The sequence below is a fragment of the Amblyomma maculatum genome, chromosome 1, assembly GCF_055883805.1.
Source record: "Amblyomma maculatum isolate TAMU_Amacu chromosome 1, ASM5588380v1, whole genome shotgun sequence".
NCBI classification, from domain to species: domain Eukaryota; kingdom Metazoa; phylum Arthropoda; class Arachnida; order Ixodida; family Ixodidae; genus Amblyomma; species Amblyomma maculatum.
Genome location: NC_139344.1, coordinates 335,103,064 through 335,116,256, shown reverse-complemented (window position 1 = coordinate 335,116,256; position 13,193 = coordinate 335,103,064). Strand labels below are relative to the sequence as shown.

General features: G+C 45.1%; 1 protein-coding gene across 2 annotated transcripts in view; it reads right to left on the bottom strand.

Moving 5' to 3' along the window:
• Positions 1-150: 150 nt before the first annotated feature.
• The window catches only part of LOC146207479 (activating signal cointegrator 1 complex subunit 3-like), a 66,798-nt gene continuing 53,755 nt past the window's right edge, over positions 151-13,193 (bottom strand). For both annotated transcript variants that reach the window (XM_084587695.1, XM_084587684.1), the window contains 6 exons: positions 11,509-11,677; positions 9,515-9,666; positions 8,733-8,841; positions 6,747-6,855; positions 4,778-5,031; positions 151-367 (listed from right to left, as the gene is read on the bottom strand). In XM_084587695.1, coding sequence (XP_084443821.1) covers positions 236-367; positions 4,778-5,031; positions 6,747-6,855; positions 8,733-8,841; positions 9,515-9,666; positions 11,509-11,677 — 925 coding nt within the window. In that variant the 3' untranslated portion in view covers positions 151-235. The remainder of the gene's footprint in view (positions 368-4,777; positions 5,032-6,746; positions 6,856-8,732; positions 8,842-9,514; positions 9,667-11,508; positions 11,678-13,193) is intronic.

Sequence of the window (13,193 nt, the reverse complement as noted above, 5' to 3'; positions counted from 1 at the left end):
AACCTGCTGCATGTTTACTTAACTATTTGCATACTGCAATACAACCAAATGTACATGGAAAACATGCAAATCTGTACTTATTAATGGTTCCTGTCCAGGTAAGTGTAGAGTTGGCATGCTGAGGTGAAATAAACGACAAAACAAGTGTGGTACACACAACCATATTTATTGTTGGCAGGTGTATTGCATTAAAAAAAATTATATAACTTTCACGACGTGAGGCACGGTGCAGTGATTACGCCTTGTTCGCCGCTGGTTTCACATCCAGGCAAATTGCGTACTGCTGATCCAATCCAAGGTAAGAATCACTTAGCAGGTAGAGGGTATAAACCACTCGCCCCACTTCTTGAGGCGCTCGAAAAGTGAGCTGAAAATAAAAGGGAAACAGTGTAAAGAATTTAAGGCTGATACTGTTGAAAATGTTACAGCCTTAACATAATGAAGCCAACATAAAGGGCAACACAGGAGTATTCTTGATTTCCATGCATTTTACTGAACCTTTTACAAAAGGTACTCCGGAATCCAGTGGCGTAGCCAGAAATTATTTTCGAAGGGGGCAGACTTTGCTACCTGTCACCAACCTGTCATCTCTCAACCATGCTAGGAAATGCTGCGTGCCGGGATGCAAGGACTGCATGGAATAATAATACCACCTGGAGTTTTCGTTGCATTGTGTAGCTTGCGTCTGTATTATTTCAGACGAAAATGGTTTGTTTAATATAGCAAATGCAGAAATGAAAATGCATAAAAACCAGTTTCCCATGCACGCAATTAACGTCAGTTAGAATGCATAGTCTTCCTGACAGACCCGTAGATGAAAAGGTTACCTGCTGTTGTCTCCAGTGTGCCTGCAACACTGATTATAATGCAGCATTCACACGCTAAGTAACTGAGGTGTTACAAATAGATGCAGACTTTCAGCAGACCACATTGGCAAAGGCTGTCCTCCGAAGCATGCAAAGTCATTAAACACACCGAGATTCACTGCGAGCAAGGGCCCCGACGGAGAGACGCAGCGGCGTCAGAGGAGGTCAGCTTGCTAAGGCTGCACATGTCACCTCATGCTTCCCCCTAGTTTTTTTATTGCGAAAGCAATACTATGCCAGGTCTAACCACTCGTCGCTTTGTGCCATGTCCGTGTTCGCCGAGCTGGCGCTGCAACGGGCAGGAGCTGCCAACTTGGATCGCTCCTTTCACATGAGATGGTGATATCAGAATCAGCCTGCCAGAACTGTTTGCATTCTCCTTACCCCTACGACACGCAGGCACATCCATACGGCTTGGATTTTATATGTGGGCTGGTAGCTTATGCTCTCGCGCCATACCCTTAAAGGATGAGCTTATGTGTCCCCAATTATGTAGCACCTTACACTGATAGGGAGTGATAGGGGAATGTAGCAGGTAAAAGAAGCTTCCGCCGTTGCTTTCGCAATTCAACTAGGGTTAACCAGAGCTAAACCGCAACTAATTGTATTGCGAAAGCAATACTACGCCAGGTCTAACCGCTCGTCGCTGTGTGCCATGTCCGTGTACGTGTCCGTGGTCCCTTATGATGTTTGAATTCACGTTACCCTTATGCCACGGGCAGGAGCTGCCAATTCAGGTCGCTCCTTTCATACGGGAGTGATATCAGAATCAGCCTACCAGAACCGTTTGCATTCTCGTTACCTCTACGACACTCAGGCACGTAGGGGAATAAAGTAGCAGGCAAAAAAAGCTTCCGCCGTTGCTTTTGTAATTCAACTAGGGTTAACCAGAGCTAAACCACAACTAATTTTTTCTTTCTTCAAGCATGGGGCCTCGCTGCGTGCTTTGTCAACTTGTCTGATAGCGTGGCTTGTCTCGTTTGTATAGTCTGATGTATGAATTAAGGAAACTCAATGTACCTTCCATTCTTTTATTCACACCGAAATGTCTTTTTGAACGCAAAAAAGACATTGTAGACAAAGACTGATTTCCAGCACTGGTGGTTGCTTTGGTCTGTGGTGTATGAAAGTATGAAAATATTTCATGAAGGGCTACGCCCCTGCCGGAGTCTTCAGAGTCTTTGCACCATATTTCACAGCGAGGCTACAGTTCATTTCGGCACAAAATAATGCAAAATTTTCCCATCTTGTGGCCCTATTCTACGCAATTTCTACAAACAACCTAGCGTGTGTGATGTCACATTCTGCACGCCCATGAATATTCACTCTGTACTTGTAGAAGGAAAAAATGTCAAGCTTATTTTTGGCTGTTCCACAAACAGTGATGGAATTTGTCACATATCCAAACAACCTGTGCAAGAGGGGTTTTGTGACAGCATCCGTCATGCCCTAAATCAATATGTCGTAACGTCATACTTTGATCGAAGCCTAGTTTTGGTTTTGCCTTCCTGGTTGTATCCATACAATAAATATCTCCTTATCAATATTTTTGGCAATACTTTTGGAAACCATTAACAGCAGCTAAGACAGGGATTTCCAAGAAAAACGCTTTAGTCAACTCGGGATATTTGAAAAGCCTCCAAAGTTGCCCCTTAAGCTACTGCTTCTAATGGGAAGCTACACTGTGCATGACTGGGCATAGATAGAACACACTATTGCAAGCAATACATACAGGTTCGTAGTTCCACAAACTGAAAAACTAAAAATAATTTTTCTCAAGTCTCAAATAGAGAGTGCTTATTTTCTTAATTTTTTCTTTCGCCATTGGTATAAAGCTTACGAGACCTTTTTTTTTTTTTTTCTTTTACGCAAGCTTGCCATAAGGCATATTATAGAAACTCGTGCAAATTATTTTCGGTAAGGAACCGGAGCAGGCTCCCATTCTTGTTGTCGGTGGGCCATTTAGAAAAGTCCTCTTCCCCTGTTGTGGTTAGTTCCACTTCGCGCAGAATCTGTGTCCTTGATGCCCTTGTCCCTGCACTTGCCTTGCATAAAATACTTGAGCATAATGCAGCAGCTGTGTTAAGAACTAAATTTCCTCTTTTGTTCACAGCTTCCCCAAAAATGGGTCATAAGGAATTTTAGGGTTACACTTTGAGCCACGTTTTTGTGACCTAAGCAATGCATCCTTCACACTCCTTCTGCACAGGGCTACATAATCATGTTGCAGGAAATTCGTTTTCTTTTTACTCTTCTATTTACTGGTAACGTTCTAATAAAAAAAATTCAGTTGAAGCAGTAAAACCTGCCGGTCCTGCCATTCAAAATCCATCCTTTTAACAACATGTGGTCACTGCAATCAATGCCACCCCCCACCCAGCACAAGCGGTGAGTACTACCATCGAACCCGGATATATTGAACCCGGTTATATCGAATTTCGGTTATATCGAACTCAGGGAATATCCCTTGGAAATCCAATGTAAAAGTATAGGAAAGCCGCGCCATATATCGAACTCAATTTCTCCGGTCGTTCGATATATCGAACTCCGCACAATGCACTGGAAAGTGTGCCTTTTCCAAAGACGATCGCATCACCCTCGGCCGTATGCCGCATGACGTTTTCAAGCCACGTGCGGAAGGAATGAGAGGGGACAATTCGGCGACGGCTGGTCTAGGGCAGCGCCGCGCCCATTCCCCAAAGGAGCTCGCATCTGTGGTTATCGTTTCCCACGCGCCAGCACGTGACGTTTGCAAGCCATGTGTGCGAATGAACGAGAGAGAACCGGTGGGAACGAGAGGGGAAAAACGCGATCAAGGGTGTGCCCATTCTTTTTGCCAAGCTATCTCTCTCCTTCCTCTCTCATGGCCTTCGTTCGCAGTAGCACGCGCTACACATGCGCCAAGCCAGCTCGGCCCGTTTTCAGACAGAACGTCGGACGCTTCCTCCAGCATGTGTTGCGAACCTTCTGTGCGCGGCAGCTGACGTGGCTATGGCGCCTGCGGACACTAAGAAGCAGCAAATCTCTCTCTCTCTCTTTTTTTTTTCTTGCGAGTCGTTCATTTTTATCGTTGTGCTGTACGCGCCGTGTAATGTAAGAAAGATATGACGGCTGCGGACGTTAAGAAGTGGCGGTATATTTTTTCTTGCGGGAGTCGTTTATTCTTGCATGTATGAATCAACGAAAGCGCGCGGTCAGATGCGATCATGACACTGGCTTTTAGCATTTTTCGCTTCAAACAGCATTTAGCTATCACGCTTTCCAATGATTTTGTGGCAGTGGACTACGCCCGCCCCAAGCGGCGTGATAAATCGAACCAGGCTTGTGCAATCAAGCCATCACGGGCACTCTGCCAAGTTCGCTCCCCGCCACTGCAGGAGCTATCAAAAGTTAAAACACGCCAAAATGTTACCGCTGCGCATATTGGCACGCTGCCAAGAAATGAGCTGTGGATAAGACGACCGAAACGGAGTGGCGCGCACCATTGACATGCAAGCGAAAACACTCGCGATTTCTGCCGCGGCAACACAGAAACTTTTTTTGGGCTGCCGCGGTGGCTCGAGCGGCGAGGGGGACGCAATTCCAACAAGTTGAAAATTTTTTGCTCTGTCGCTGCTGCTCGTCGCCGAGATCGCTCAATCGCTTGCATGTCAAGGAGCTGGCCCAACGCCTTTTGTTTTGTGTTTTTCAAATTCTCGGGTGCAAAAGTGGAGGGTGGGTTCATTATGGGAGTGGGTTGATTACACGACAAATACGGTATCGTTTTTTTTTCGCATCGTAAGTGCCGTCACAAGCCGATTTCCGTATATTGAATTATCGATATATCGAACTGATTCGCGGTCCCCTCCGAGTTCGATATATCCGGGTTTGACTGTAGTGGCTTTTGCCGGAAAACCTGAATAACCGCGTACATGATGCCTGGACATCCCCCGCATGCTGCCAGTCCGCTTGAGGGCAATAAGCTCCTTGCATTCGCGGTTTCCCAGGATGAGAAACCAGGACTCATCCTTGGGCTTGGGGAAGCGGGGGGCCACTGCCTGCAGTGAGCTGCCCCTGCCGCCTCCTCGCCCGTAGTGACGTCCATCCCGGTGTGACACCTCCACCTGCAGCATGTACTCGGTGCACGTGGTCACTGGCAGCCACCGGTCGTCCGGCACGGGACCACCTGCGGTTAGACAATGGCACAAAAAGAGCTTGTTTACCTTGCTTGCTCCTTGGTCAGTCATATTGCCAATGGCCACAATAACCTTGATGTCATAGTAATGGCATGCAAGGGAGTAGAAAAACAAAAGCCTCACAGCTGGATTTTATTCATAATGCTACCCATCACTGGTGGAGTACGGAAAGTTGAGGCAGCTGATTAACACATTTTCACTTCCCCTCTGTAAACCAGGGTATTGAGTAGAAGGCGAATCTGCAATAAATGAACTTTGCTATGCTAGAACAAAACTTGCATATAAAATGGTTCATGCTGAAAAGAAGTGTCTTCTTCTTTTCGTCTTGTCTTTTTGCACTGTGCCTTTCCAATATGAACCAATATCAACTTGCCCAATTGTCTATTCTTCACCAATATAAAAATGTTCCACTACAGGTATACCTTGTCTCAAAATTGCAGCGCATGCTTGTGTCCAATCAGGATACTCTGTATTATGGTGTACATACAGGCAGGCACAGCAAAGCTACGATATGCTTCAGTGTTTTCTTTATGAGTTCCTGAATGTTTTGCAATTTGCTGCCAAGTCTGTTGTGGCTCCCAGGAATGCTTCTTAGCCAGAATTAATAAACAGCGATTGAAGAACTAAGATTATTATTTTGTTCCCCACTTTTCACTACCTGTGCATAACAGAGTGGCTCAGGAATAGCATGCTAGCAGCGCAAGCACAGAGGCAACCAATGGAAGCAATATTGAAAATAGCCGATACAAACCCAGACTGACCTTCCAGAGTCAATCAGTAAATAATGCAACAAGCAGCAGCTACCATGCACAATTTATTACACACCTATATCAGCACGCGAAGTTGGGTTAGTTTCTTTCTTTTGTATAAGAGTTAGGTAGTTTCTTTCTTTTGTATACTTTTGCATAAGAGACCCATACGGTCAACTGAAACCACATGCCCAAGACATATTCCATAGTCAGAAGACATCCTTGCTGCGCTAGCCATATTTGTTCAAAATCCCTTCTTAAGGACAGCAAGCTTCTCCGCCAGCCAAATAGAGTGGCCTCAATGTCAAGGAAAGACGCAAAGCGGTTTGGCCAATACTCTCCGTGTTTCTGATTCTTTCCTTTCACAGAAGGTACCAATTAAGCTCCAATTATGACGCGCTCCCTTTCAAGGAGGAGACCTGGTACAAAGCAGTTTTGTGAATGCTCTGGGCTATCAAGGCAATTGCCAATGCTGACCACACTATTAAGCAAACCAGACAACAGAACGCAAAATTGCAACTATCAAGGGGAATAAATATAGAAAAAATTGCCTAGCACTGCTAGCTATAAACATGCAGATCCCTGTCCTGAACAGCTTACCTTTGCTGTGAGCCAATGGCAGCTGTATTCTCTGCTGAAGCTGCACGTTCATGACCAAAATGCAAAAGAGCTTACATTGTCTAATTCCAGCCGGTCCACCCTATGGTGTTAAGACTCCCCACCCAAAAAACCATGCCAGAGACTGTGCCCCTAAAAAACAACTGCTCACCCATCACCACTACAAACAGTAAAAATAAAGGTGCTCTTTCCCTCATACAAAGAGTATTGCACGCTCCCGCTGCTTAAAATTGTTGGCAGCTGCAGCTGACTCTTTGCACCAAGCGCTCCACAAAAGCTTGAGCAACTGTGCAGCTCAACTGGCAAAAAATTTAGCAATGCCATGGCTGGCTACGTACGCAGAGGTTCCAGCTTGACCTGAGTCCACTCTTTCAGGGTAGTAGAGCTCAGCCCTTCGATGTACACCTTGACGCTCTGGCTGGGAAGTTTTGCAAGCGTGTCCATCACCTGCGCAGAAGCAAAGGGGAGAAACAAGCAATGGCCCACAAGTCCTAACGTTAACGATTTCTTCATGTCATAAAAAAGAATGATTCAGCACACCAGCACATCAAACAGCACACCAAATGTGTTTTTGTGTGCTGAACACAAATATGCAGTCAATTATTCTTACCTCTCACGTGCTAATTTTGAAATATTCATTAATTTATGACTATTCATTCTGCCCAGGTTTTTAATTACTTCATTAAAATATTAATAAAAATTTGATTTCTATGTGTTCTACAAGAGCCAGGGAGCACAATTATACCATTCCTTTTAATTTTTGCTTCCCTGGCATAAAAGCTCTTGACTCATCAAATACACCTACTAAAGTGTGAAAATTTTCAATGCACAATCCTTATATGTAGTTTAAATAAATTTGTAAGAGGAAATCTTAAGTTATTTATATCTTATTACAGAGAACAATTCATCAGCTTTAAAACAATAATTGCTCATGTGTGATTGCTACATCTGGATACATCGTGGGCAACACTACATGCAGTAGTCAAAAATCCCGTTTTAAGAAAACAAGGAAATAAGTTTCAAAACAAGCCAAAACAAGCTCAGAGTTTACTCATTGTAAATTGAAGCTTAAATTTCTGTGAATCTTATGCTGGAAGCCTTCAGGCACATAATCACAATCAATTTATTTTCCCCATCTTCTTTTCCATCACTCGCTTGAAGTTTTCAGCAGCTGTAGCACACGCTTGAGCAGCTTGTTTGCAGCTGGGAGGCTTAGCATGGTGAACGACGTCATGTTTCCCAGCCCTTCTTCAATGCCCCCACTACAAAGATTGCTTGCGGCAGGTAGCGAACATCGCAGAAAGCCATCACTGACCTAGCACGCGGAGATGAATTACCAACGTTTTGGCTGCGGAAAGGAGTGAGGTGTCTACGCGTACACTCTTCGGCGCCGCAATGGGCACCAGCGCAACACATGTTATCGATCCTTCTGTACATGCACCGCACTAGCTTGGTGGGCTAATCGTCGCCGGGGCTGGTGGGTCTGATGGCTCCTTGTGCGTCCGAGGCCTTGCTTTCGTTTTTACCTTAGGCATGAGCAGTTCAAAACTTCCATTTTCAACCAGACATCATAGCGGAGAAACGCGGCAGCGAAGCAAAATAGCGGACGACGCTCTTTTGTGCAGCAGACGATGCTTCCTGGTGTCCAATTGGGAGGCAGGATTTTCCCCTATAACTGGGTTCGATATATCCGGGTTCGACTGTATTTACAAACAAATAGAAAAGTTAGGAAGCAACAAATTAGGCAATTTATCAGCCAAACTTTAACACTGTCCCCCAAAATCGGACTCCAAGTGCACAGAAATCGTGCACCAATAAAAATTTCCAAAGTACAGCTAGAAGTAATACGAACGGGAACACGGGAGCATGTGGCCTCCGCGCTTTGCAAAGTGCTGCCACCAACACAATATGAGAATGGATGGCACCAAGGGTACGCTCGAAAACAGCAGCCGACCAAGTTTACATTGGATGTGTCTTTACCACTGATTCTTATCACCTGTCAGTGACAGCGCATTTGAAAGCGTGAGAGCCACGCGCTCCTGTGTTCCCTTTCATATTGCTTCCAGTTGTACAAATGGCCACTGTCTGGATAAAAACATATGCAGCTTGACTAAAGACCCCACCGACATCTACCAAACTATCAAGCATTTCCCCACGACTGTGGCCGCATGAAACATTTGATGCAGGGCTGGGCATGACTTGCTAAGCAAACCAAGAAAAGAATGCAAATGGGTGGCCCAAGTCCCATCATTGCCTCTGTTGTGCTTTGCATTCGATGGATGGCAGCCCACAGTGTGCTTACAAACCACCATAATGAGGCCAACCTGTTGCAGTTCTCGTTCCATCAGTCTTCCCTGCAAAGCTTTCTCCAGGACCTCCGGTGATCTCTGTCTCAGGTGCACAGCCTCTGGCAAGGAGTTCACAGAGGCTGACCTGGTAGACAGTGAAACGGTAAGTGTGAACTCCGAGAACTTATAAGTATGCCTATAAGTTGTGTAGACATGAAAGAAATCCTGCTGCTCATGAAAGTGTAGTAATACTTCGCCCATGCAAGGCTGGCACACAACACAAACAGCAAAAAAGAGCTCACTGCTCATCCTCCTCCATGCTGAAGAGGCAGCAGAAACAAGACCTTTGGTGTTTAGAACAGTATGAGTATAGTATGAGAAAAGTATATTTAGAACTCACAGAACAGTATGAGTGTTTAGATAAGTGTATAGAACAGTATGTCTCATATGGAATTTGAATGACACAAGGCATGGCCCATAATCATAAAAAGCTACTCCACTACAGTAGACCAGGAATACACACCACTTGATTCTTCACTTAATGAGCACACAATTATGCACTACGTTCACTCAATCCTCAACAAACAAGCATTTGTGGCTGCACTTGTTAGCAGACAAGTTCATGTAAAACATACAAATGCAGATGTTGACAGGATACAGTGCTTTCCTTGCCAACCCTTCAGTTAATATCATTTGCACTTTTAAAGACATTTAAATGTCTATAAAACGTTATTTATAGATGTTATATAGAAATTTTACTGATTTGCTTCCATGTAAAAGTGCACATGATGCTTTGAATGATGCCACAGGAGACTCACGTGAAGCACTCCAGCACGGAATTGTCGACATGCGGCAGGGTGAGCAGCGTGTTGTCAGTGTGCCAGCGGGCCTGGATGATCATCTGGAGCAGCACGACACCGGACAGTGCTGGGATCAGCCAGCCCTGGTTGCCGACAATGTCGATGATAGCCTGCATTGCACACGCGCAAAAAGGCAGTCAGAGACTCGCGACAAATAAAGCGAAGCTTGGTGATGCAAAACACCGGTTAGGCAAGTCTGTCTACACTCGGACGCATTAGAAACTGCGACCCTGAACACAAAGGCGGAACTTGGATTCCTAGCTAAGGTGGTAACACACTTGTGCCTAAGTTTGTTTTTATTTTTCTGTTTACAGTAAGTAGGATCTCATTAATTGAACCTTTGAGGCAGAACTTGGATTCCTAGCTAAGGTGGTGAAACATTTGTGCGTGGTTTGTTTTTATTTTTCTATTTACAGTAAGTAGGATCTCATTAATTGAACCTTTGAGCCATTAGAAATTTTTGTCTGAGATATAAGAACTACACATTAATATAATCCAAAACTGAATATGATTCGCTTCATTGATACCTATGTATACAAATAGCATTTGGAACCTTTCCTCTATGCAAGCATAGCTATAAACATAAGCACAGCCTAAAATACGGGTGAAATGCATTGATACATTTATTCAACCAGCAGTTGCCTAACTGGTTTTGTGATTCTCGAAAGACACCTCTCGAAAGTAATTCTCTCGTTTTCCAATAGAGTACAACCACGCTGATTTAGACTTCATGGCAGTGGGAAAAAAACACTGACTTATTTGAAAGTCGAATGACTAAACTGATTAATTCCGTTCCATTCCATTTCATTCCATTCGATACGATATGATACGATACGCCTAGATGGCCCCTACAAAGAAAAACCAATGGCACTCTCAGTGGCACTCTAATCAGTCTCAAGCAGCATGCTGCTGGGCTTGGCTAACTGACACACGGCCGCTGTCACAGTGGGCTCTAAAGATAAGAAAATAAAGCTAGGAGGCGAGTGGGCCGTCCAATCATCTCGATTCCAGCGTTGCATAATCGTCAAAGCTTGCGCAGGCAAAGATGCACCATGAAATTCAGGCTTGAGAAAGAGTGTCTCATATGATTGCTTGCTGTGCCAAAGTATGCTAAAGTTTCTTCAGCTGACTCGTCATCTCCAGACCTTGGCAGCCTGACATATCCAACCTTGGCTACTACTCTTTCGTGCACCACAAACATTGGATCTTAACATAAAGTCTGAATTAAAGGAAAACTGAGGACAAACAGAAGCTGTCGTGTGTCTTCTAGCAAACAATGGTTCTAATCACGAAAAAACTCATGCTCACAGAAATTGGAGCATTTATAGGGTAGGAAATACAAAAAAAAAAAGACACAGGTGCCAACATCACCAGCTGATCTCGCAAGTAACATGCATGCATCAGCCTCAATTTCTTGGCACGAACCCAAGAGGCCATGTTGTTACATTGCCATTTGCTTGAAAGTGATATGGCAAATTGTCCTTTTCAGTAAGAACACGAAGAAGTTGCCTGGGGGAGAGTGGGAGGGAAGGGGGGGGGGGGGGAGGGATTTTCGAAGATAATCTTTCCTGCTGAAAGTAAAATGTCAACAGGGCCAGAAAGAAAAAGAAATCTTCACAGAGGACAACAAAGCTGTCCTGAATGTCTCTCTTAGGTAAAACTGCAATAAAAATTAAGCAAGCAGCTTTAAAATGTGTTGCAAGTATATCTGGCCAACCAAAAATTTTGCAAGTTGTTTGAATGAACCAAGAGCACAAATTATGAGAGTTTGAGTTATTGCGATCTATGTATTTATACTGTAGAGGTTAATTTGTTCACCCATAAGAGCCACCTCGATAAAGCTATGGCAGTTATCAGCCCAGCTAGCAACAGAATTTTTTTCTGCTCAAGTGCGCACCTCAGCTATGGCTATAACTACTTGTGGCAATGGGCACAGACCACAAGATACGCACCTGCAGGATACGAATGGCCTGGTCGAGGACCGACTTCAGGTCAGTCAGGTAGTCCGAGCACGGCAGTTGCAGTCTTGAGAAGTGCGCTTGGAACAGCAGGTGTGCCTTGGTGTGTGGGCTGTCCAGAGTGCTCGAGTCCACTGGTAAGGGGCACATCTTAGCCAAATCTCTGCAGGATGACACCAGAACGTACACTGAGCCATCTTCCAGCACATACACTCCCTTGTATACTTCATGCACACCGTTAATTGTTTCCATGACAACTGATGCAAGGTACAGTTTACCCCAGATATATAGAAATCGGATAATTCGAATTTCGCTTATGTCGAACTCACAGAATATCCCCTTGAAAATCCCATGTAAAATTATCGAATTCCTATTTCACCGGTCGTTCGATATATATCGAACTCCGCACCACGTACTGAAAGGTGGTGCGCCTCCCCCAAAGGCGATAACATCACCCTTGGCCTTTTGCCGCACGACATTTTAAAGCCACGCGCAGAATGAGAGAGAACCGTTTGGCGACGGCTGGTCTAGAGCAGCGCCAGATCCTTTCCCCAAAGGCACGCGCATCTGCGGGTGATCGTCTGCCGCGCGCCAGCACGTGACGTTTGCAAGCTATGTGCATGAAGGAACGAGAGAACTAGTTTGGCAACGGCCGGTACAAAGCAGACGCAGCCATGCAGCCATGGTGTTCGGGAGAGGGGAAATGCTATAGAGCGAAGTGCAAGGGTGTGCCCATTCTTCTGCCGATCTTTCTCTATTTGCCCTTCCTCTCTCTTTCCAGGTCTTCGTTCACAGCAGCACGCACAACGCATGCGCCGACAAGCTAGCTCAGCCCGTGGCAGACAGAACGTCAGATGCTTTCTCCAGCGTGTGTTGTGAACCTTCTGTGTGCAGCTGGTAACGTGCGATGCGCGTCTTGTGTTATCGTGCTGAACGTGCAGCACAGTGAGCTGCAGACGTTAAAAAGCAGAATTTTTTTTTGCGAGATTCGTCCATCCTTGCATCTATGAATCAGCGAAAGCCCACAGTCAGCTACAATCATGACACTGGCTTTTAGCATTGTTCACTCCAAACGGCATTTGCAGCTATCGCGCTTTCCAATGATTTTGTGGCAGTGGACTCCGCCCGCCTCAAGAGACCCGTAATAAATCGAACTAGGCTAATGCAATATAGCCATCAAGGGCACTCTGCCAAGTTTGCTCCCTACCACTGCAGCAGCTAGCATCAAAAGTATAGTCAAAAGATAGACATGCTGTGATGTTATCGCTGCGCAGCATCTTGGCGTGCTGCCAATAAATTAGCAGTGGATGCGGCAGCCGAAACGGTGGGATGCGCCACCAACCAACATGTTTGTTTTGTTTTTTTTTAAATTCTTGGTGGCAAAAGTGGAGGGTTGGTTCATTATGCGAGTGGGTTGATTACGCGACAAATATGGTATCATTTCTCACGATTGCAAGCAGCGCCTCAAGCCGTTTCTCTATATCAAATTATGTATCGATATATCGAACTATTTCGCGATCCCCTTCGAGTCCGATACTATATCCGGGTTCGACTATATTTCTAAATCAACTCTTCAAGCACTCCACCAGTTTCTCTCTTCGACTGTCTCATGCAAAATATCTGACTGATTCCCTTTTCATCCCGAGCCCCGCCGCGGTGGCGCAGTGCTTTTACGGCGC